Source organism: Hyla sarda, chromosome 1, assembly GCF_029499605.1.
Source record: "Hyla sarda isolate aHylSar1 chromosome 1, aHylSar1.hap1, whole genome shotgun sequence".
NCBI classification, from domain to species: domain Eukaryota; kingdom Metazoa; phylum Chordata; class Amphibia; order Anura; family Hylidae; genus Hyla; species Hyla sarda.
In genome coordinates, this window is record NC_079189.1 from 572,918,337 (window position 1) to 572,942,290 (window position 23,954).

General features: G+C 45.4%; 1 protein-coding gene across 3 annotated transcripts in view; it reads right to left on the reverse strand.

The window, feature by feature from the left end:
* DYM (dymeclin) overlaps positions 1 to 23,954 on the reverse strand; it is a 382,495-nt gene that overhangs the window by 342,861 nt on the left and 15,680 nt on the right. For 2 of the 3 annotated variants that reach the window (XM_056543823.1, XM_056543838.1), the window contains exons 2-3: positions 19,981 to 20,122; positions 17,242 to 17,424 (exon numbers count right to left, since the gene is read on the reverse strand). In XM_056543823.1, coding sequence (XP_056399798.1) covers positions 17,242 to 17,381 — 140 coding nt within the window. In that variant the 5' untranslated portion in view covers positions 17,382 to 17,424; positions 19,981 to 20,122. The remainder of the gene's footprint in view (positions 1 to 17,241; positions 17,425 to 19,980; positions 20,123 to 23,954) is intronic. The other variant, XM_056543831.1, reaches the window with a different exon arrangement.

Genomic DNA, 23,954 nt, shown 5'->3' on the forward strand with positions numbered 1-23,954 from the left:
TCATCTAAAGGCAATCGTCTATGCTGTGAAGATACAAGATGTGCAGCACCTGAAACTACAGATACTGGAAGCCTGTGCTGGCATTTCTCCTGCGGTGTATATAGTAGTATATAGCAGTGTATACGGATACTGGAAGCCTGTGCTAGCATTTCTCCTGCGGTGTATATAGTAGTATATAGCAGTATATAGAGAAGAGGGTTGCATTGACAATCCAACACAATGGGCAGCACATTGAACACATTTTATGAGTGGTCAGAAACTTGTAAATAACTCAAGAAAGAATAAAGTTAAGTTAAAACCAAGCACATCATTGTTTTTCTTGGGAAATTCCCAATAAGTTTGATGTGTCACATGACCCTCTTCCTATTGAAAAAACAAAAGTTGGATTCAAAATGGCCGACTTCAAAATGGCCACCATGGTCACCACCCATCTTGAAAAGTTTTCCCCCTCACATATACTAATGTGCCACAAACAGGAAGTTAATTTCACCAACCATTGCCATTTTATTAAGGTGTATCCAAATAAATGGCCCACCCTGTAGTTTCCCAACAGCTGTAGGCACACTGGTTGGGAAACACTGAGCTAGAGTGTTTCCTAACTCCGTGTGCTCCAACCCGTGTGCCTCCAGCTGTTGCAAAACTACAACTCCCAGTATGCACTGACAGACCTTGAATGCTGGGAGTTGTAGTGTTGCAACAGCTGGAGGCACACGGCTGTTTCCTCACCAGTGTGCCTACAGCTGTGGCAAAACTACAACTCCCAGCATGCACGGTCTGTCAGTGCATACTGGGAGTTGTAGTTTTGCAATACCTGGAGGCATCCTCCCCCCCACCCCACGTGAATGTACAATGGGTTTCCTTCTGCAAGTTTCAGTTGCGGCAAATTTTCCGCCGCAGCTCAACTCCCGGCGGGAAATTAGTTTGTTGTGAACCCCCACCTGTGTGAATGTACCCTAAAAAAACTACACTACACAAAATAAAGAGTAAAACACTACATTTACACACCCTTACACTCCCACCCCTAAATAAATAAAGTCTTGTATGGCACTGTTTCCTAAATGGAGCCTCCAGCTGTTGCAAAACAACAACTCCCAGCATTGCTGGACAGCCATTGACTGTACTGGCATGCTTGGAGTTTTGCAACAGCTGGAGGCACCCCGTTTGGGAAACACTGCCATAGGATATTTTTGGTGGAGGAGGCAAATGCCATGCTTGCATCCAGGTCTGCCCCTATGCAAATCCCTAATTTAAGCCTCAAATGCGCCCTGTCGTATTCCAAGGCAACAGATTACATACATATGGGGTATTTCCATACTCAGCAGAAATTGTGTAACAAATTTTGGGGGCCTTTTTCTACTTTTACCCCTTATGAAAAGGAAAAGTTAGGGACTACACCAGCATGTCAGGGTAAAAAAATATTTTTTTAACACGAACATGCTGGTCTTCCCCCATACTTTTCATTTTCACAAAAGGTAAAAGGAGAAATACCCCATATGTGGACATAAAGTGCTCTGCGGACGAACTACATGGCTCAAGAGGCCATTTGCATATACAAAGCCCCCATGCTGCCGTAGCAGTGGACCCCCCGACATGTGACACGGAATGTAATAAGGGGTACAGTGAGCATTTACACCCCACAGATGTCTGTCAGATTTTTTGAACAGTCGTCCGTAAAAATAAAAAATTAAATTTTTCATTTGCACAGCCCACTGTTCCAAAGGTATGTCAAACGCCAGTGGGGTGTAAATGCTCGCTGCTCCCCTTATTACATTCCGTGAAGGGTGTAGTTTCTGAAATAGGGTCACATGTGGGGGTTCCACTGTTCTGGCACCCCGGGGGGCTTTGTAAACGCACATGGCTCCCCAACTTCCATTCCAAACAAATTCTCTCTCCAAAAGCCCAATGACACTCCTCTTCTGAGCATTCACATCCACATGAGGATTCTCGATACTCAGAAGAAATGGGGTTACAAATTTTGGGGGGCTTTTTCTCCAATTACCTCTTGTGAAAATTAAAAATACCAGCATTTTATTGAAAAAAAACTCGAATTTTTCATTTTCACATCCAACTTTAACAAATGTTCATCAATCACCCATGGGGTGTTAATGCTCACTGTACCCCTTATTACATGCCATGAGGAGTGTATTTTCCCAAATAGTGTGCCATGTGGGGGATTTTTGCTGTTCAGGAACCATGGGGGCTCCCTAAATGCGACATGCCCCCCAAAAACCATTTCAGCAAAATTCGCTCTCCAAAAGTCCAATGTTGCTCCTTCCCTTCTGAGCCCTCAATGCACCCGCAGAGCACTTTACATCCACATATGAGGTATTTCCATACTCGAGAAAAATGGGGTTACAAATTTTGGGGAGCATTTTCTTCTATTACACCTTGCAAAAATGAAAAGTTTGGGGTAACACCAGCATTTTAGTGTTAAAAATCTCATTTTTCATTTTCACGTCCAACTTTAACAAAAGTTTGTCAATCACCTGTGGGGTGTTAATGCTCACTTTACCCCTTGTTATGTTCCTTGAGGGGTGTAGTTTCCAAAGTAGTGTGCCATGTGGGGATTTTTTTTTTGCTGTTCTGGCACCATAGGGGGTCCTAAATGCGACATGCCCCCCCCCCCCCCCCCATAAACCATAACAGCAAAATTCACTCTCCAAAATCCCATTGTTGCTCCTTCCCTTCAAGCCCTGTAGTGCACTCGCAGAGCATTTAACATCCACATGAGGAGTCTTCTTACTCGAGAAAAATAGAATTACAAATTTTGGGGGGCTTTTTCACCTTTTACCCCTGAATGGGGCTACAATAACATTTTTGTGTAAAAAAAAAATTTAGATTTTCAATTTTCTCCCTCACTTTACTGCTATTCCTGTGAAACACCTAAAGGGTTAAACTTTCTGAATGTCCTTTTGAATACTTTGAGGGGTGCAGTTTTCATTATGGGGTCCATTGTAAGGGATTTCTAACATAAAGACCCTCAAATTCCCTTCAAAACTGAACTGGTCCCTGAAAAATTCAGATTTTGACATTTTTGTGAAAAATTGGAAAAATCGCTGCAATACTTTTGAAGCCCTCTGATGTCTTCCAAAAGTAAAAACTTTATGATGTCAACATAAAGTAGAAATATTTTATTTGTTAATCAATATATAATTTATTGTGCATGTCCAATTTCCTTACAAGCAGAGAGCTTCAAAGTTAGAAAAATGCTAACTCTTCTAATTTTTCCTGAAATTTTGGGATTTTTCACCAAGAAATTATGCAAGTATTGACGAAAATTTACCACTAACATAAAGTAGAATATGTCACGAAAAAACAATCTCGGAATCAAATTTATAAGTAAAAAAGTATCCCATTATTATTATTGCATAAAGTGACAGTGGTCAGATTTCCAAAAAAATGCTCCCGTCCTTAGGGTCAAAATGGGCTCCGTCCCCAAGGGGTTAAATTTACTATACTTTATAAACTTCATAAAAGCAAAGAATTCTTCGAATAATTTTACACTAAAATTGCTTTGAAGATGATCGAGATATCATTAGCTGTAGGCTCAAATATAAACAGGTTTTGCACAGTGTTCCCCAACCTGTGAGTTTCTGGCCATGATAGGAGTTGTTGTTTTGCGACAGCTGGAAGAGTCCCAGGTTGGAAGGGGGCACTGGTCTATAAGAAAAAGTATTTAAAAAGGGGTCAAATATTGACAACAAATTAACTGATTTGTGCTGTATGATCGCCATCTAGTGTATTTTGTGCCTTACTGCAGGCAATACACTTGTAAGAAAAGATCAATATTTGCATAGGTAAAACTGAACAATTCAGGCAATTTGTCATGTGGCCTATGAAAACCTATGATATTTTATAGTATATTTACTTTTACTGCCAAATCAGATCATGGTGCCAGAGCTAAAGGTTTACAGATGAGAGTCATAAAACAAGAATTCCTCTTGATGGGTGGATGAGCAGTACACTTTGGATATGGGACACAGGAGGCGATAAAGGGGGTGCTTCTGCTTTAACCCCTTAAGGACCAGGCCATTTTACACCTTAAGGACCGGAGTGTTTTTTGCAATTCTGACCACTGTCACTTTAAACATTAATAACTCTGGAATGCTTTTAGTTATCATTCTGATTCAGAGATTGTTTTTTCGTGACATATTCTACTTTAACTTAGTGGTAAAAATTTTTGGTAACTTGCATCCTTTCTTGGTGAAAAATCAAAAAATTTTATGAAAAAATGAAAATTTTGCATTTTTCTAACTTTGAAGCTCTCTGCTTGTAAGGAAAATGGATATTCAAAATAAAACATTTTTGGGTTCACATATACAATATGTCTACTTTATATTTGCATCATAAAATTAATGAGTTTTTACTTTTGGAAGACACCAGAGGGCTTCAAAGTTCAGCAGCAATTTTGAAATTTTTCACAAAATTTTCAAACTTGCTATTTTTCATGGACCAGTTCAGGTTTGAAGTGGATTTGAAGGGTCTTCATATTAGAAATACCCCATAAATGACCCCATTATAAAAACTACACCCCCCAAAGTATTCAAAATGACATTCAATAAGTGTATTAACCCTTTAGGTGTTTCACAGGAATAGCAGACAAGTGAAGGAGAAAATTCACAATCTTCATTTTTTACACTCGCATGTTCTTGTAGACCCAATTTTTGAATTTTTGCAATTGGTAGAAAGGAGAAAATTTTTACTTTTATTTGAAACCCAATTTCTCTAGAGTAAGCACATACCTCATATGTCTATGTTAATTGTTCGGCGGGCGCAGTAGAGGGCTCAGAAGGGAAGGAGCAACAAATGGTTTTTGGGGGGCATGTCACCTTTAGGAAGCCCCTATGGTGCCAGGACAGCAAAAAAAAACACATGGCATACCATTTTGGAAACTAGACCCCTCGGGGAACGTAACAAGGGGTAAAGTAAACCTTAATACCCCACAGGTGATTCACGACTTTTGCATATGTAAAAAAAAAAAATAATGTTTTACCTAAAATGCATGGTTTCCCAAAAATTTTACATTTTTAAAAAGGATAATAGCAGAAAATACCCCCCAAAATTTGAAGCCCAATTTCTCCCGATTCAGAAAACACTCCATATGGGGGTGAAAAGTGCTCTGTTGGCGCACTACAGGTCTCAGAAGAGAAGGAGTCACATTTGGCTTTTTGAAAGCAAATTTTGCTCTGGGGGCATGCCGCATTTAGGAAGCCCCTATGGTGTCAGAACCGCAAAAAAAAAACACATGGCATACCATTTTGGAAACTAGACCCCTCGGGGAACGTAACAAGGGGTAAAGTGAACCTTAATACCCCACAGGTGATTCACGACTTTTGCATATGTAAAAAAAAAAAAAAAATGTTTTACCTAAAATGCTTGGTTTCCCAAAAATTTAACATTTTTAAAAAGGATAATAGCAGAAAATACCCCCCAAAATTTGAAGTCCATTTTCTCCCAATTCAGAAAACACCCCATATGGGGGTAAAAAGTGCTCTGCTGGCGCACTACAGGTCTCAGAAAAGAAGGAGTCACATTTGGCTTTTTGAAAGCAAATTTTGCTCTGGGGGCATGCCGCATTTAGGAAGCCCCTATGGTGCCAGAACCGCAAAAAAAAAACCACATGGCATACCATTTTGGAAACTAGACCCCTCGGGGAACGTAAAAAGGGTTAAAGTGAACCTTAATACCCTACAGGTGTTTCACGACTTTTGCATACGTAAAAAAAAATATATTTTTTTTACCTAAAATGCTTGGTTTCCCAACTTTTTTACATTTTTAAAAAGGGTAATAGCAGAAAATACCTCCCAAAATTTGAAGCCCAATTTCTCCCGAGTACGGCGATACCCCATATGTGGCCCTAAACTGTTGCCTTGAAATACGACAGGGCTCCAAAGTGAGAGCGCCATGCGCATTTGAGGCCTAAATTAGGGACTTGCATAGGGGTGGACATAGGGGTATTCTACGCCAGTGATTCCCAAACAGGGTTCCTCCAGCTGTTGTAAAAGTCCCAGCATGCCTGGACAGTCAGTGGCTGTCTGGTAATACTGGGAGTAGTTGTTTTGCAACAGCTGGAGGCTCCGTTTTGGAAACAGTGGTGTACCTGACATTTTTCATTTTTATTGGGGAGGGGGGTAGTATAGGGGTATGTGTATACGTAGTGTTTTTTTACTTTTTATTTTATTTTGTGTTAGTGTAGTGTAGTGTAGTGTTTTTAGGGTACAGTCGCACGGGCGGGGGGTTCACAGTAGTTTCTCGCTGGCAGTTTGAGCTGCGGCAGAAAATTTGCCGCAGCTCAAACTTGCAGCCGGATACTTACTGTAATCCTCCGCCCATGTGAGTGTACCCTGTACGTTCACATTGGGGGAGGGGGGGGGAGAAACATCCAGCTGTTGCAAAACTACAACTCCCAGCATGTAGGGTCTATAAGTGCATGCTGGGAGTTGTAGTTTTGCAACAGCTGGAGGCTTCGTTTTGGAAACAGTGGCGTACCAGACGTTTTTCATTTTTATTGGGGAGGGGAGAGGGGTTGTATAGGGGTATGTGTATATGTAGTGTTTTTTACTTTTTATTTTATTTTGTGTAGTGTTTTTAGGGTACAGTCGCACGGGCGGGGGTTCACAGTAGTTTCTCGCTGGCAGTTTGAGCTGCCGCAGCACAAACTTGCAGCCGGATGCTTACTGTAATCCTCCGCCCATGTGAGTGTACCCTGTACATTCACATTGGGGGGGGGACATCCAGCTGTTGCAAAACTACAACTCCCAGCATGTACGGTCTATCAGTGCATGCTGGGAGTTGTAGTTTTGCAACAGCTGGAGGCACACTGGTTGTGAAACACAGAGTTTGGTAACAAACTCAGTGTTTTGCAACCAGTGTGCCTTCAGCTGTTGCAAAAGCTACAACCCCCAGCATGTACGGACAGCGGAAGGGCATGCTGGGTGTTGTAGTTATGCAACAGCGGGAGGCATACTACTTTGGCTGGGGATGCTGGGGATTGTAGTTATGCAACAGCTGGAGACACACTGGTTTGCTACTCAACTCAGTGTGCCTTCAGCTGTTGCAAAACTACAACTCTCAGCAGTCACCGACAGCCAACGGGCATGCTGGGAGTTGTAGTTATGCAACCAGCAGATGCACCACTACAACTCCCAGCATGCACTTTAGCTGTTTGTGCAAGCTGGGAGTTGTAGTTACACAACAGCTGAAGGTACACTTTTCCATAGAAAGAATGTGCCTCCAGCTGTTGCAAAACCATAAGTCCCAGCATGCCCATAAGGGAATGCTGGAAGTTGTGGTGGTCTGCCTCCTCCTGTTGCATAACTACAGCTCCCAGCATGCCCTTTTTGCATGCTGGGAGCTGTTGCTAAGCAACAGCAGGAGGCTGTCACTCACCTCCTGCTGCTGCTGATCGCCGCACAGGTCAGTCCCGCCGCCGCCGTCGCTCCTGGGGCCCCGATCCCAACATTAACGCCGGGGATTTGGGTCCCCAGCACCCGGGGTCGTCTTCCCGCACCCGCTCACATCCTCCGGAAGAGGGGCGGAGCGGGTGCGGGAGTGACACCCGCAGCAGGCGCCCTGATTGGTCGGCCGGGAATCTGGCCGACGAATCAGGGCGATCGTGAGGTGGCACCAGTGCCACCTCCCCCCTGCAGGCTCTGGCTGTTCGGGGCCGTCTCTGACGGCCCCGATCAGCCAGTAATTCCGGGTCATCGGGTCACTGGAGACCCGATTGACCCGGAATCGCCGCAGATCGCTGGACTGAATTGTCCAGCGATATGCGGCCATCGCCGACATGGGGGGGCATAATGACCCCCCTGGGCGATATGCCGCGATGCCTGCTGAACGATTTCAGCAGGCATCGGGCACCGGCTCCCCTCCGGCTAGCGGCAGGGGGCCGGGAATGGACAGGACGTACTCCTACGTCCTCGGTCCTTAAGGACTCGGAAACGGGGGCGTAGGAGTACGTCCATTGTCCTTAAGGGGTTAAAGAGTACTCCAGGGAAGTATATATGTAAAATAAAAAACTTAAAACGAAACTTTGTGGCCCACTACACAGTCATGTAGCAAGGGGGGCCCCGTACTCTAGTATGGTGGAGCGGAAGCTGTAAGCGCCCGCTCCTCCATTCACTAACCTTCCTCACACGCTGTGAGTACACTGTGTGTGAGCCGTGTGGACGCTGTCCATGGCAGCCTGGCGCAATGACGTCACATAATCATGTCAGCGTCTGGAGATCACGTTCCCGCGGCTCGCATACTTTAAGTAGGACGAGTATGCTCAGGGCCCAGGGGGCACTATATCGTACAGGAGGAGGAGGAGGAGGGGGGGGGGGGATTTAAAAGACTTGGGGGGGGGGCAGAGCAACGGGAATATTCAATGTGAGGGGCAAAGTACAGGGGGCATTATATGTGAAGAGCACCTGACAGGTGGGGCCCCTGTGCTGTGCCCCTCACATATAATGCCCCTGAGGGGAAAGCACAGGGGGCATTATATGTGAGGGGCGCATGATGGGGAGGCATTATATGTGAGGGGCGCATGATGGGGGGGGCATTATATGTGAGGGGCGCATGAAGGGGGGCATTATATGTGAGGGGCGCATGATGAGGGCATTATATATAAGGGACGCATGATGGGGGCATTATATGTGAGGGGCGCATGATGGGGGCATTATATGTGAGGAGCGCATGATGGGGGCATTATGTGTGAGGAGCGCATGATGGGGGCATTCTGTGAGGGGTGCATGATGGGGGCATTATATTGGAGGGGCACATGATGGGGGCATTATATGTGAGGGGCGCATGATGGGGGCATTATATGTGATGGGCGCATGATGGGGGCATTATATGTGCGGGGCGCATGCGGCCCAGCCTCACCCAGCCTCTACCTCCAGTGGCCCCATGATAATTTGAGACCCCTGCTGTAAACCCTCCTGCTTAATTTACATGACTAATGTGGCCCGTTTTCTTTGTGGTCCCTGTTGTCTAGTCTTCTCTTCCCCCTTGCCTACATCTCCCAGCAATCATTGCAGCTCTGCACTGCCAGCCAGCTCACTCTATGAAAGCAGCCCCCCAACCTCCTGCTCTGATCACACTGCACACACCTCCCAGTTCTAAGCACTAAAGAGAGCATGACTCATCAGTGAAAGGCAGAAACCACATGGTCTGTGTCTCCCAGGGGGTGGGGGCTGCTTTCAGAAAGGGATTTGGATAGAGAGAGTGGATGGCTGGATGATGTAATTCCCTTCCTTCATGCATGTAAATGACAACCAAAAAGGGGAAACTGCTCTTTATAGCGAATTAATTATATTTAGACAATTAAATAGGTTGATGAGAGGAAAAGGATGGGCTATAGGTCTAGTTCCCCTGAGTACCCCCCTTTAAGGAATGGGATTTAAGGCTATTCTCTCATGGCCAGAGTGCCCACATGGAAAATCTCTGTGCAGACTTTCTGGAGACTGCGGGCGCCGGCATAACATGCTGGCGCTAAGACTGCACGGGAATGCACCGTCTTATAGATGGCTATGCATGCCGTGCAGATTCCACAGAAAGAAGACAGGTTCATTCTTTCTGCAGACACAGAAATCGGAATTTCTGAGCCAGAAACATCTGGCGCATAAATTCTGCCGTGTGCACAGCGCAGCAGAATCCCATTGAATACAATGAGACTCAGCTGCTCCAGAGTCAGGGGCGGAATTCCGCACAGAAATTCCAGACGTGTAAACATAGCCTAAGGGTATGTTCACACGTGCGGATTTTCGCAGCGTATTTCGCTGTGGATCCGCCGTTGAAGGACCTCCTATATGCTGTCTTTATATGTGCCTGCTTGGAGAGGCAATATGCCGCTACGAGCAGACACACTGCGACGTGCGAGTCGCCGCACGCATGCGCAGTATACTCGCAGCAGCTCTCGGCCTAGCTCATTGAGCAGGGGAAGCGGCCGCGATGTTTGAGAGTACACCGCGCATGCGCAGCGACTCGCACATCGCAGTGTGTCTGCTCGGAGCGGCGTATTGCCGCTCCAAGCAGGCACATTCAAGGGCACCATACAGAGGTCCTTCAGAGGCAGATCTGCAGCGTAAATTACCCTGTAAATCCGCACATGTGAACGTACCCTAAGCGTCTATTCACATGTACAGAATCCAGCACATATTTGAGGCGCAGAATATGAAGCTGTTTTCAGTCAGTTAGTTTACATCAAACTCTGCAGTATAAAATCTGTAGCATCAAATAAGCGCAGGATGGAACTGTGGAACGTCTGGCAAAACTGTATTTCGATAAATTTAAAGACCTGTCTTTAAATTTTGCAGACTTGCAGGTGGATTTCCATTGAACTCAGTGGGACTTGGAATGTCAGCAGAATTCCGTATTTTGAGCACATTCCACTGGAACGCCAAAATTTTGCAAAAATTTAGCTGCAAACTTTGCAGAACAGAATTTAAGTGGACTTGTAGAATTCAGCCGTGTGACCTGCCATAGGCTATGTTCACACAGGAAATGTCCGTGCCGAATTCCGCAGGAATATTCACACTGACATTCCGCTGCAGTAGAGTCCTATTGATATCAAGCACTGTGCACTAGACGGAATTTCCGTGGTAGATGTTTCTGTCATGGAAATCCTGATTCCGGCATCCACAGAAATAGACTTGTCTATTCTTTCTGCGGATTCTGCTCAGAAATATATTGCAGTCTATGAGACAGCAATGAGCGGTCCAAGCCCCCGCCCGATCATTTAAATGTGCAGAATGTTGCCCCGTGTTTTCCAGGCAGACATTCCGTAGATTTGCGCCTTAAAAAGAAAAGTCGTGGAATTATGAAATTCTGAGGATTAATTGACATGTTAATGATATGCCAAAAAAATGGAAATAAAACGTTCAAAACTTCTTAATTTATTCCATATGAAGCATGAGCGCCACCTGCAGAAATACACAAACGTACACTCGTTGGCATGCTATCAATGAGGTTATAAATGGTTGTCTGTGAAATATTCTGCCATACTGAATGCACATTTGGGTATGAAAATTATCAAGATCCACCTCTGTGAGGTCCCTTTTGGATGGGAGATTCTGCAGGCCATGGTAGAACATTTAGGCCAATCAGGCTGCTCACAGTAGCAGGAGCAACATGCGGCCTAGAGTTGCCATTTAAAAAAATGGTTCCAAGGACATTCAAATAAATTATTTGGTGGTGCATGCTTTACAGGAATATATGCACTAAACCAATCAAGTGAAGTATCTGTTCTCATCAGGCAGTCCACTGGTAGGAATGGATTGCTGCATGGAGGAGCAGGTGTACAGGGGCGTTCCGGGGCTGGTGCTCAAACCAGCTTAACGGCTGCCCTGATGTGACCTGTTTCCCACCAAATCTCGCCATGAGGCTGATAGGGTCTAGAGTGGTGACCCCGAGGTGTTGAAACTCACTGAAGGTACTGGCTCACTGAGCAGAAGCACTGACACCACTAAGTGAGCCAGTACCCTGACCGGTGTTCGGTGACTGCACTCGTCCAGACCTGCGTGAACTTCGCCAGAGCTTCGGGGGCAAAAGTCAACGGCAGGGAATCGGAAGCCATGCTCTTCGGGGAGTGGCACCTGGCTTCTTCCACCCCCTTCCCTTTACTGTTAAACAAGACTTCAACCAAATCCTGGGAGTCTGGTTTGGGAAGGAAGGAGCTTAAGTCTTGGCAAGACAGACTGGCAAAAAAGAACTCTAAGATTGGACTGTGGAGCTCCAGGAAGCTCTCGATGGAAGGCTTCTCTGGTCTTGCAGAGTGAAGTTTTGCCTGTGCTCCTATACACTGCACAGGCCTGGCCTCCCCATGGCGCCGTTTGCAAGTCCATAACCCGAACTGTTGTTCGCTTCATCTGGGGCAAAATGGACAGTCAAGCGGACTGTGATGTATAAGGAGTCCCGCAAGGGTGGGAAGGGAGTGCCCGATATCCTCACTCTGCTGAGGGCCTCTTTGCATGTGTCAGCATACAACAAACTCTGGTGGAAAAGACTGACTCAGCGGGCAGGTCCATGTCTCGTTTGTTTCTCTTGCCCTCCTGGAAACAGCTCAGCTGGACAAGTGAGACAGCTCCATCCCTTGCAACTGGAACACTCCCTGGTTCTATGGGGACATTGTCCAGTTTGTGAGGGAGCACCAGCTGGAGGGACTGAAGCCTGACCTGTGGAAGCCAAAGACCATCTACAAGCTCATCTGAGCTAAGGACTTGTTGGAGTTTGTTCCGGGGCCCCCCCGTGGCCACGGCAAAGACTGTTTATGCCAACGTGGCTTCAAAGCGGCTTACCAATGGACATAAGGACTTGTCGTGGATGGCTATTAAGGGAGGACTTTCTCTTAGGTCGTTCATGCATGCCCGTGATCTGTGCAGAACCCGGTACTGCCCCTGATGCCCCTACGTGGAGGAAACATCTTTGCACATGTTTTGGCAGTGCCCTTTTGCGCAGGGTCTGTTGGATGCTCTGGAACATCAACTCAGAGACTCTGTACCCAGGAACTGCCTATCGTACCATTCAGTGCTTTACGGTCTGTTCCCTGTGACCCACGACATGGAGACCATCCAGGAGGCCTGGCACCTTATGAACTGTTTTAAGGACACTGTGTGGCTTGCCAGGAACCGCCTTGTGATCAACAGGGAGAACATGTCCGTCCGGGACTGTCGCAGGTTCATCCGGAGCCTGCTCAGAGACTACTCCATCTTGGACAACCCGGCCGTCAATGAAGAAGAGTGAAGACCCCTATCCTTCCCCTATGTCCCCCTGAAGACGTCACCCAGTAGTTTTTCCCTGTGATCCGCCCCCTTCCCCACCCCACGTAGTCTCACAGGCCCCTGCCCCGATCACAAATTATATTGTTTTGGTTATGTTGATTTCTTGTGCTTTTCTCTTACAGGATTGAGCGGAGTGTTAAGAGTAGCATGCCGTGTGATGTATAGCTTAGGGAACGTTTTCTGTGTATTGTACTGTCATGCTTTGTGTGATTGTAATTTATTGTATGACTTGTAATGACTGAACGATCAATAAAGCTCTTTCAAGGAAGCCTTGGCACCATGAGCCACTCTCTGCACCTTGTGGTACTCACCACTTGATTCCCGGCCTTCTGGCTAGGATCAGAGACATTTTTTATAGATTCGGACGGATGTCCGGGCAGTATATCTGCACACAGTCACTTATTTATTTTCTTTTTGTCACTGTCACTTTTTGCATGTTGTGTGTCCACAGGATTTGTCAGGATGCGGTAGCCCTTCTGAGTGTCCCTCCTGGCGGTGTAGGGGAGGTGTGTGTGGCCATCAGGTTCCACACCTCCCTGAAAAAATTCTGGGTACTCCTGCAGGGTACCTACCGTTAACAGGTCTGCGGGCAGATACCTTGGCTAAAGCCAAGAGGGATACCAGGAGCATTTGTGGTCCCCTAGTAGCTTCGGTGAAAAGGGACATCGAACCTGGAACCTTGCAGGTACCTTTTGGTCCTGAGGCGAAGGGTAAGGTTTGTTGGGGAGGGCTCTCTCCTGTTGGAGCAGGGCTTGCGATAGACCGCATCCTTTGCGCAATTTTTTTTAGTGTAACATGTTTGCACTTCTTCTTGCACTTTGGGTGATTCGAGAGCACGTTCCTCGGCTTTTAAAAATAAATATATATGCACTAAATCAAAAGGTACCCAATATAGAAACATAGAATGTGTCTGCAGATAAGAACCATTTGGCCCATCTAGTCTGCCCAATAATCTGAATCCCATCAATAGTCTCTGGCCCTATCTTATATGAAGAATAGCCTTATGCTTATCCCATGCATGTTTTAACTCCTTCATTGTATTTGCAGCGACCACTTCTGAAGGAAGGCTATTCCATGCATCCACTACTCTCTCAGTAAACTAATACTTCCTGTCATAAAAACACTTGATATTTTGTTAATCAATGTATTAGAAACAACTTTCAAATACAATGTGATTAACAAAAATGTATATATTTTATTTTAAAAAACTGACCTACATGTCCCGGCCACAAACCTCTCATAGAGTTCGGACTCATGCCAGCCTCAGTCCGAAACCTCAGTGCAGCCGGGACACTAACGAGCACAGCACGGAAGCGAGCTCTGTGCCCGCAGCAGCTCTTGACATGGCCGGCTGGCTGGGGCCAGGTGACAGACAGCTGTGGAATACGTTTGCCCGCAGCCCGCTCACAGCAGCAAAGAGGACCTCCCTCATATCCTGGCGGTCTCACCTTCTCCCTGCAGGCCTGCAGCTTCTTCCTCCACTGCTCCTCCTCGGTCCACTCCACTTACAAAACTCTACCAAAAAGCGTAAAGTAAGGGAGGAAGTGGTCCCCCAGCAGGCTCCAGTGACGTAGCGCCTGCTGGGGCACGCCCACATCCTCCTGCCGGCAGCTCACACTATGTGAGCAAGAAGATAGTTAAAGGAGTAGTCCAGTGGTGACTCAGTGGTGAGCAACTTATCCCCTATCCTAAGGATAGGGGATAGGTTGCAGATCGCGGGGGGTCCGACCGCTGGGGCCCCCTGCGATCTCCTGTACGGAGCCCCGACAGACCGCGGGAAGGGGGCGTGTCGACCTCCGCACGAGGCAGCGGCCGAAACGCCCCCTCAATACAACTCTATGGCAGAGCCGAAGCGCTGCCTTCGGCAATCTCCGGCTCTGCCATAGAGATGTATTGAGGGGGCGTGTCGGCCGCCGCTTCGTGCGCGGGTCGACACCCGCTATTTGGGCCGAGAGCCGGGGCCCCGTACAGAGAGATCGCAGGGGGCCCCAACGGTCGGACCCCCCGCGATCTCAAACTTATCCCCTATCCTTAGAATAGGGGATAAGTTTTTCACCACTGGACTACCCCTTTAAGAAGCAGAACTTTTTAAAGCTCTTAAAAAAAATTTAAGGGTGGGTGGGTGGGGGGGGGGGTTAGGTGTAGTTAGTAAACACAGTGGAAGATAGTTTAGGGGAGCTTGTTTGATGACAGGTGCTCTTTAACATTAATGGTGGATCAGAGGCCCATTTTTGGTGCCATAGCAGCTTCAGTATACCATTAGCGCCTCAAAAATTCTTATAGTTTTTGATCAGTTCCAGGGACACTTCAGAGAAATGGCTGGTTTCTCAACACGACAATGCCAAGCCACATGTTACTTCTGCTACTGTCAGCAGCCTGCAAGGCCTAAACACGCTACCATGGCCTGCAGCATCCCTAGACTCTTCTCCCACTGTGCACATGGGAGCTGCCAGCAATGAATTTGAGTGCCCAAGTGCATTCAGCTTTACAGTGCATGTATTTTTGTGGGTGACCCTCATATTTACTGAAGAAATGTTTGATTAACTTAAATGTTTTAAATATTTAGCTTCCTTTTTGTTTTGTTTTTAGATTTGCATATCATTAACATATCTATTAATCCTGTGATTTCCTTAATTATGTGATTTTCTCTTCTTAGTCCTACAATTTTAACGTTGAGGAGTGTATATAAGTAATACTACTCAGTATCCTGTCTGCTATACTGCAGAGCTAAGATTCTGTGCTTCTGTTCTTACAGACGGTGATGCTTCTATATGATGGTTTCCATGGTTTCTTGCAGTCCGCACTAATCATTGTGATCCCTAAAGAGCAATGAGCCTGCACCAACCAGAAACACTGACCGTGAAGACAACTTTAGCTTCACATATATTCTTGTCTTCATGTAGCTCTATAACCGCTTCTTTTCATGCACAAGTTCTATTTCTCAATGATAGATAGATCTGAGATCGATAGATAGATAGATCTGAGATCGATAGATAGATAGATCTGACATAGATAGATAGATAGATCTGACATAGATAGATAGGAGATCGATAGGAGATCGATAGGAGATCGATAGGAGATCGATAGGAGATCGATAGGAGATCGATAGGAGATCGATAGGAGATCGATAGGAGATCGATAGGAGATCGATAGGAGATCGATAGGAGATCGATAGGAGATCGATAGGAGATCGATAGGAGATCGATAGGAGATCGATAGGAGATCGATAGATAGGAGATCGATATGAGATCGATATGAGATCGATATGAGATCGATAGGAGATCGATAGGAGATCGATAGGAGATCGATAGGAGATCGATAGATAGGAGATCGATATGAGATCGATATGAGATCGATATGAGATCGATAGGAGATCGATAGATATGAGATAGATATGAGATCGATAGATAGATATGAGATCGATAGATAGATATGAGATCGATAGATAGATATGAGATCGATAGATAGATATGAGATAGATAGATATGAGATAGATAGATATGAGATAGATAGATATGAGATAGATAGATATGAGATAGATAGATATGAGATAGATAGATATGAGATAGATAGATATGAGATAGATAGATATGAGATAGATAGATATGAGATAGATAGATATGAGATAGATAGATATGAGATAGATAGATATGAGATAGATAGATATGAGATAGCTCCTGCAATTGTGACCGCCCACAGAGAATAAAAAAATATTAGCCCAGGATTACATTCAGAAAATTATTCAGGATAAGCCATCTTGTGTGTACACGAGGAGCAGCACTAGTTCTGCCCATTATATAACTTGTATATGGTATTTTTCAGCAGAATCTTTAATTTGGCTTCATCTCCAATTTGCAGTTCTCCCAGAGCTGGTGGGTGTAGCTCCCTCTCCCAACCCCCCCACCCCCCCCCCCCCACCCCACCCCCAATTATTGTATTATAGTTGTTCTGTGATGGGGGCATTCCTAATAAAGATATATTACAACGTTTCTTATATTCACATATACCATTGGTCTATACAAACTTTGTTGTAGTGACAATGCCATCCCCCCCCCCCCCCATTCCTTTTTGTTTGATTCCATAGAGGTGTTGTATACTGGAGGTGGGGATAAAACGCTGTAATTCGGGCATTTTATGAATATCCCCATTCTAGCTGTAATTTGGCCATTTTATGTATATTCCCATATTAGCCCCCTCCTTTCATTGAGGGGGCGAGGCGTGACATCACGAGAGGTGGAGCCATGACGTCATCAGCCATAGAGCAATCCTTGCTCTGTGCAGCTGAGAAACTGAGGTGCTGCAAGAGGGATCGTGGGGGTCACCAGCGATCAGATATCTTATCTCCTATCCTTTGGATAGGGGATAAGATGTCTAGGGGCGGAGTACCCTCTTAATGTCTTACGAGATGTCTATTATATCATTGAACGAGATGGAACAAAAGTCATATTGCCATTTCCATAGCATGCACAGAACGTACCTATTTGTTGGTGTACTGAAGGTAAATGACAGCAGCTGGTTCCAGAAGGGCTCATTCTCAGAAATGGCCTCGGTTCCCGACAGCTTCTTCAAGTAGTCGTTCTCCGACAGTTCGTTTATAGTGCTGCTGTTGGCACCCATGTTGCAAGAAGTGAAGTCACCTGTTCATTCCTACCAGGGGCCCCTATGGACACCAAACACACAGATCAGCGACAAGACAGAGAGAGATTAAATCAATGCAGTGAACATTGTGTAACCCAACAATAACTATATATCAATAAACAATAAATAGTACACTAAATATAGCGCTAAGGAAAGGTCAGCATTATCAACATCAGATTTGGGACATTTCTTTAAGAAGTACGAATCTAATCTGGAGCCCCTCCTATAACAGCAGTCTGGGTATATAGTCTGGAGCACCTCCTATAACAGCAGTCTGGGTATATAGTCTGGAGCACCTCCTATAACAGCAGTCTGGGTATATAGTCTGGAGCCCCTCCTATAACAGCAGTCTGGGTATATAGTCTGGAGCCCCTCCTATAACAGCAGTCTGGGTATATAGTCTGGAGCCCCTCCTATAACAGCAGTCTGGGTATATAGTCTGGAGCACCTCCTATAACAGCAGTCTGGGTATATAGTCTGGAGCACCTCCTATAACAGCAGTCTGGGTATATAGTCTGGAGCACCTCCTATAACAGCAGTCTGGGTATATAGTCTGGAGCACCTCCTATAACACCAGTCTGGGTATATAGTCTGGAGCACCTCCTATAACACCAGTCTGGGTATATAGTCTGGAGCACCTCCTATAACAGCAGTCTGGGTATATAGTCTGGAGCACCTCCTATAACACCAGTCTGGGTATATAGTCTGGAGCACCTCCTATAACAACAGTCTGGGTATATAGTCTGGAGCACCTCCTATAACAGCAGTCTAGGTATATAGTCTGGGGCACCTCCTATAACAACAGTCTGGGTATATAGTCTGGGGCACCTCCTATAACAGCAGTCTGGGTATATAGTCTGGAGCACCTCCTATAACAGCAGTCTGGGTATATAGTCTGGAGCACCTCCTATAACACCAGTCTGGGTATATAGTCTGGAGCACCTCCTATAACACCAGTCTGGGTATATAGTCTGGAGCACCTCCTATAACAACAGTCTGGGTATATAGTCTGGAGCACCTCCTATAACAACAGTCTGGGTATATAGTCTGGGGCACCTCCTATAACAACAGTCTGGGTATATAGTCTGGGGCACCTCCTATAACAACAGTCTGGGTATATAGTCTGGAGCACCTCCTATAACAGCAGTCTGGGTATATAGTCTGGAGGACCTCCTATAACAACAGTCTGGGTATATAGTCTGGAGGACCTCCTATAACAGCAGTCTGGGTATATAGTCTGGAGGACCTCCTATAACAGCAGTCTGGGTATATAGTCTGGAGCATCCCACCTCAGCGCCCCTTATAATAGTTGTCTGGCTTTGTAGTCTGCAGTGCCCCCTATAAGAGTAGTCTTGTTAATCTGAAGTGTGCCCTTATAAAAGATGTAAGGCAGTGTAGTCTGGAGCTCCCCCTATAACAGCAGTCTGGAGCTACCTCGATAAGAGCAATCTGGCAGTGTAGTCTGGAGCTCCCCCTATAACAGCAGTCTGGAGCTACCTCGATAAGAGCAATCTGGCAGTGTAGTCTGGAGCTCCCCCTATAACAGCAGTCTGGTTGTATAGTCTGGTGCCCCTCTGTAGCATAAGTCTGGAGATGTCCTACAGTTAATAAGCCCTTCTTCCCTTAGTTGAGAAGACTTGTGGACATCATCTCCTCCAGGTCTATGGTGAATGTGCATGTTCCTCATCGGGTGAAATCACGAGGACCAGAGATTGCAGAAGCTAAATAAATATTGGCAGTGACCCTACTGACATTGAATGAATGATGTTCCAGGATGTAGATCTCACATCCTGATGCCGCAATGTCCAACCTCAGGTCTATCGGTATTGCCTGGCTTCTGTGTTTACCCACAATGCAAGCAAAGCACATAAACCAGACATTAACTGCAGAGAACAATGTGAATGGTGTCAATGATTAGTTATGTTACATAATCATTTACTACCACTGTCTGCCCCATGATATTCTGTATAAAACTCGTGGTACGGCTCCTGCCTGCCCAACCCAATGCCAGAATCTGAGCCTAAATTCCTAGCACTGACCCAGAATGCAAGGACTCTAGTCCTGACTTCTGAGAGAGCAATGGGACAGAGGAAGTAAGAGCACCAAGACAGACATACATATCAAGACATTCTGCTTAGAAATCTGTTACATTGGTTTACATGCATCAGAATTTTTTATCCCAAATCTGTGGAAAAAAAAATAATAATAATAATAATTGAATAAATACAGAACACAAAAAAAAAAAATCGCTGAAAATGCCACACAAAAAAACTTGCGACTGTGTCTTGCTTGTGACAGCTCTGTGACTTGACTATTTTGTTAACTAAACAGGACAAGTGCACGACAACAAGTCACAAAAAAGGCGCACAACATATATTGGTTACACAACTTTGATCCCTAGCCTGATTTTTAGTTGCCAATGTATGATGTCTCCCATACTGCACATACACAAAGAAGATAGGATCCTGCTCAAATATATATCTATGGCCCAAACTCAGAAGCAGCAGCAGCATAGAGGACATAAAAGAGCAGTACTTGTAAGTGTAAGCTCCACACTGGGGTGTGTTCTAATACTCACAGTAAGCTCTCGTGAAGTCCCTTTGCAGACTCTGTATGTCTGTCTGTGTTCTCTAAACTAAGCCCACTCCTCCTTTTCCTCTCCTTAGACTTTTATGGACAGAAGCAGGTAATCTAATCCTTCAGTGAGCAGCTAGGCTGTCCTGTAAAGACAAGACAAAATTAAGTTGGTGTCAGAAAAGTTGCCTGATTAAAATAAAAGTTTTTGTCTGATTATCTGATATATAACAAAGTTCCTTACATTCCCTTGTACTAGTCATTTATTTAAAGCTTTCTAAAACAATGGTGAACATTCAAAGCCTATTGATAGGTTTACAAATTAAGAGTTTTTACATATATTAGTGCTCTCTGAACTCACTCCCTCTCATCCCCCCCCCCCCTCCAATTTTATTAGGCTATGTTCCTAGCAACATGGTAAGAGATGTAAAAAAATGCAAAATATGTGTTGCGCGCCTGTCTGTAGAACCACTTGTCTGGAAGGAGCACAGGGGAAGGCTAGCTTCACACTGCCGCTGAGCTCCGTCACTCAACTTGTATAAAAGGATGAAAGTTGAGCAGAGAAACAAATAATGCACATCCTATTTTTTTTTCTCCGTTTAACTCCTCCATAATACCAGTACCCAATGGACCCCTTCAATTGATCTGTCGGGACCCGGTGGCGTTTGTTGTGTAAGGGCCCGTTCGGTTTCCTTGTCTGGTGCCAAACAGACCATGGACAGTAAGGAGCCCAGCAGCAGTATAAACAAGCCCGAAGATGAGGAAACAGGTCTATGAATTTCTACCTTGAAGATGATGGACCTGTGACAGGCACCGTCCATCACCCATAGGCTAATATTGTATTCACCCTGATGTATGGAATAGTGTATTCTACTATGAATATCCATCATTAACCAGAAGAGCCATTCCATCCATAGAAATAGAGAATGTGTATTTTGTTCCAGCGCCTTGTTCATGTAATACTCCCATCCCACTCCATTAGGGATCGACCGATATCGTTTTTTTAGGGCCGATACCGATAATCGGTGGAGGTTCGGGCCGATAGCCGATAACTTATACAGATATTCCGGTATAAGTTATCGGCTATTTATCCCCCCGCGACACCGCTGCAGATCATTGATTTAAAGTGGGCGCTTTAAATCAATGCACTGCAGTGGTTTTTGCGGTGCCATAGGCCGCCGCCACCACCACCCGCTTCTCTCCCCCTACCTGTCAGTGTGGTCCGGGCCATCCGTCCTTCCGTCCTGTAGTGTCCGGCGCCATTCCGGGTGGAGGGTGCACCGGTCCGGGCTGTCCTTCTCCGGCGGTCATCTTCTCCACTCCGGGCAGGCTCCGGCCTAGCACGCTGCATAGACGCCGCTGCGCAGTGACGCCCGTGCGCAGCGACGCACCTGACGTGACGGCGTAGCGGCGTCTATGCAGAGTACTAGGCAGGAGCCTGCCCGTAGTGGAGAAGAGGACTCCCGGAGAAGGACAGCCTGTACCGGTTCACCCGGAATGGCGCCGGACACTACAGGACGGAAGGATGGATGGCCCGGACCACCGCATTACGGGTAAGTTTTTATTTATTTATTTTTTATTGACTCGGAGGGTGGGGGAGGGGCCCGACCGGTATAGCGGTATGGGCAAAAATCCATACCGGTATACCACTCAGCAATACGGTGGGGGGTGCGACGCGGTGGGTCGGGGGGGGGCGGTCGCGATGCGGCGGTCGCGGTGCGATGTGGCGGATCGGGGGCGGTCGCGGTGCGGGGCATTATCGGCAAGGTAATTGTCGATACCGATAACGTCCAAAATCGTGATTATCGGCCGATAATATCGGCCATACCGATAATCGGTCGATCCCTACACTCCATTAAAGGGGTACTCCGGTGAAAACCTTTTTTCTTTTAAATCAACTGGTGGCAGAAAGTTAAACATATTTGTAAATTACTTCTATTAAAAAATCTTAATCCTTCCTGTACTTATTAGCTGCTGAATACTACAGAGGAAATTCTTTTCTTTTTGGAATGCTCCCTGATGACATCACGAGCACAGTTCTCTCTGCTGACATTATAATAATAATAATAACGCTTTACTTATTGTTGGGATTTGAACCCAAGTCCCCAGCACTGCAAGGCAGCAGTGCTAACCACTGAGCCACCATGCTGCCCTTTGCATACATCTGCTATGCATGGTTGCTAAAATGGACAGAGATGTCAGCAGAGAGAACTGTGCTCGTGATGTCATCAGTGTTTCAAAAAGAAAGGAATTTCCTCTGTAGCACTCAGCAGCTAATAAGTACTGGAAGGATTAAGATTTTTTAATAGAAGTAATTTACAAATATGTTTAACTTTCTGCCACCAGTTGATTTAAAAGAAAAAAAGGTTTTCACCGGAGTACCCCTTTAATGCTTCCCCATCATCAGCACTGTAACAATGTGGAGAGTTACCACACAAACCCAACTCACGGTGTGACCCAAAACCTCCCTGTTCTTCCATTTGTATCTTATACATAAACCAGGATGCCGACATACTATCACAACCGAGCAAAACATGTGATTAAAAAAAAAAAAAAAAAAGCAAAACAAACAGCAGATCCGAGCCCTGAAGAGAGCGGCATCATATCCTATCAAGATGTGCACCCAGACCAGTCAGCCAAACAACCAACAAATACTATATGGTGAAATAGCAACAAAATAATCCTTCATTGGATGCAACATACAAGCACTACATTGTGCCACGTTAAAAGGAAATTGTCACCATGAAAATGCTGTCGACATAAGGTTCTAGAGCAGAAGGAGCTGAGCATATTAATAACCAGTCTTATGGTAAACGTTTCTGTACTGTCATGTAAATCTCTGCTCATTTTGAGATAAATAGTCATGTGGGTGGTGCTATTTAGTTATTGACAGCTATTTGTGTACATGTAGAGAGCTATCAAAGTTTATGACCCCCTCTATTATGTTCATAAGACCTGAAGAGCATATGGACTGGTCCTCCATAAGACCTCACCAGCAGAATAGTGAGTACAGCTCTGGAGTATAATACAGGATATAACTCAGGATCAGTACAGGATAAGTAATGTAATGTATGTACACAGTGACCCCACCAGCAGAATAGTGAGTACAGCTCTGGAGTATAATACAGGATATAACTCAGGATCAGTACAGGATAAGTAATGTATGTACACAGTGACCCCACCAGCAGAATAGTGAGTACAGCTCTGGAGTATAATACAGGATATAACTCAGGATCAGTACAAGATAAGTAATGTAATGTATGTGCACAGTGACCCCACCAGCAGAATAGTGAGTACAGCTCTGGAGTATAATACAGGATATAACTCAGGATCGGTACAGGATAAGTAATGTATGTACACAGTGACCCCACCAGCAGAATAGTGAGTGCAGCTCTGGAGTATAATACAGGACATAACTCAGGATCAGTACAGGATAAGTAATATAATGTATGTACACAGTGACCTCAACAGCAGAATAGTGAGTGCAGCTCTGGAATATAATACAGGATATAACTCAGGATCAGTACAGGATAAGTAATGTAATGTATGTACACAGTGACCTCACCAGCAGAATAGTGAGTGCAGCTCTGGAGTATAATACAGGATAAGTAATGTAATGTATGTACACAGTGACCTCAACAGCAGAATAGTGAGTGAAGCTCTGGAATATAATACAGGATATAACTCAGGATCAGTACAGGATAAGTAATGTAATGTATGTACACAGTGACCTCACCAGCAGAATAGTGAGTACAGCTCTGGAGTATAATGCAGGATATAATTCAGGATCAGTACGGATAAGGATAAGTAATGTAATGTATGTACACAGTGACCCCCCCAGCAGAATAGTGATTACAGCTCTGGAGTATAATACAGGATATAACTCAGGGTCAGTACAGGATAAGTAATGTAATGTATGTACACAGTGACCTCACCAGCAGAATAGTGAGTGCAGCTCTGGAGTATAATACAGGATAT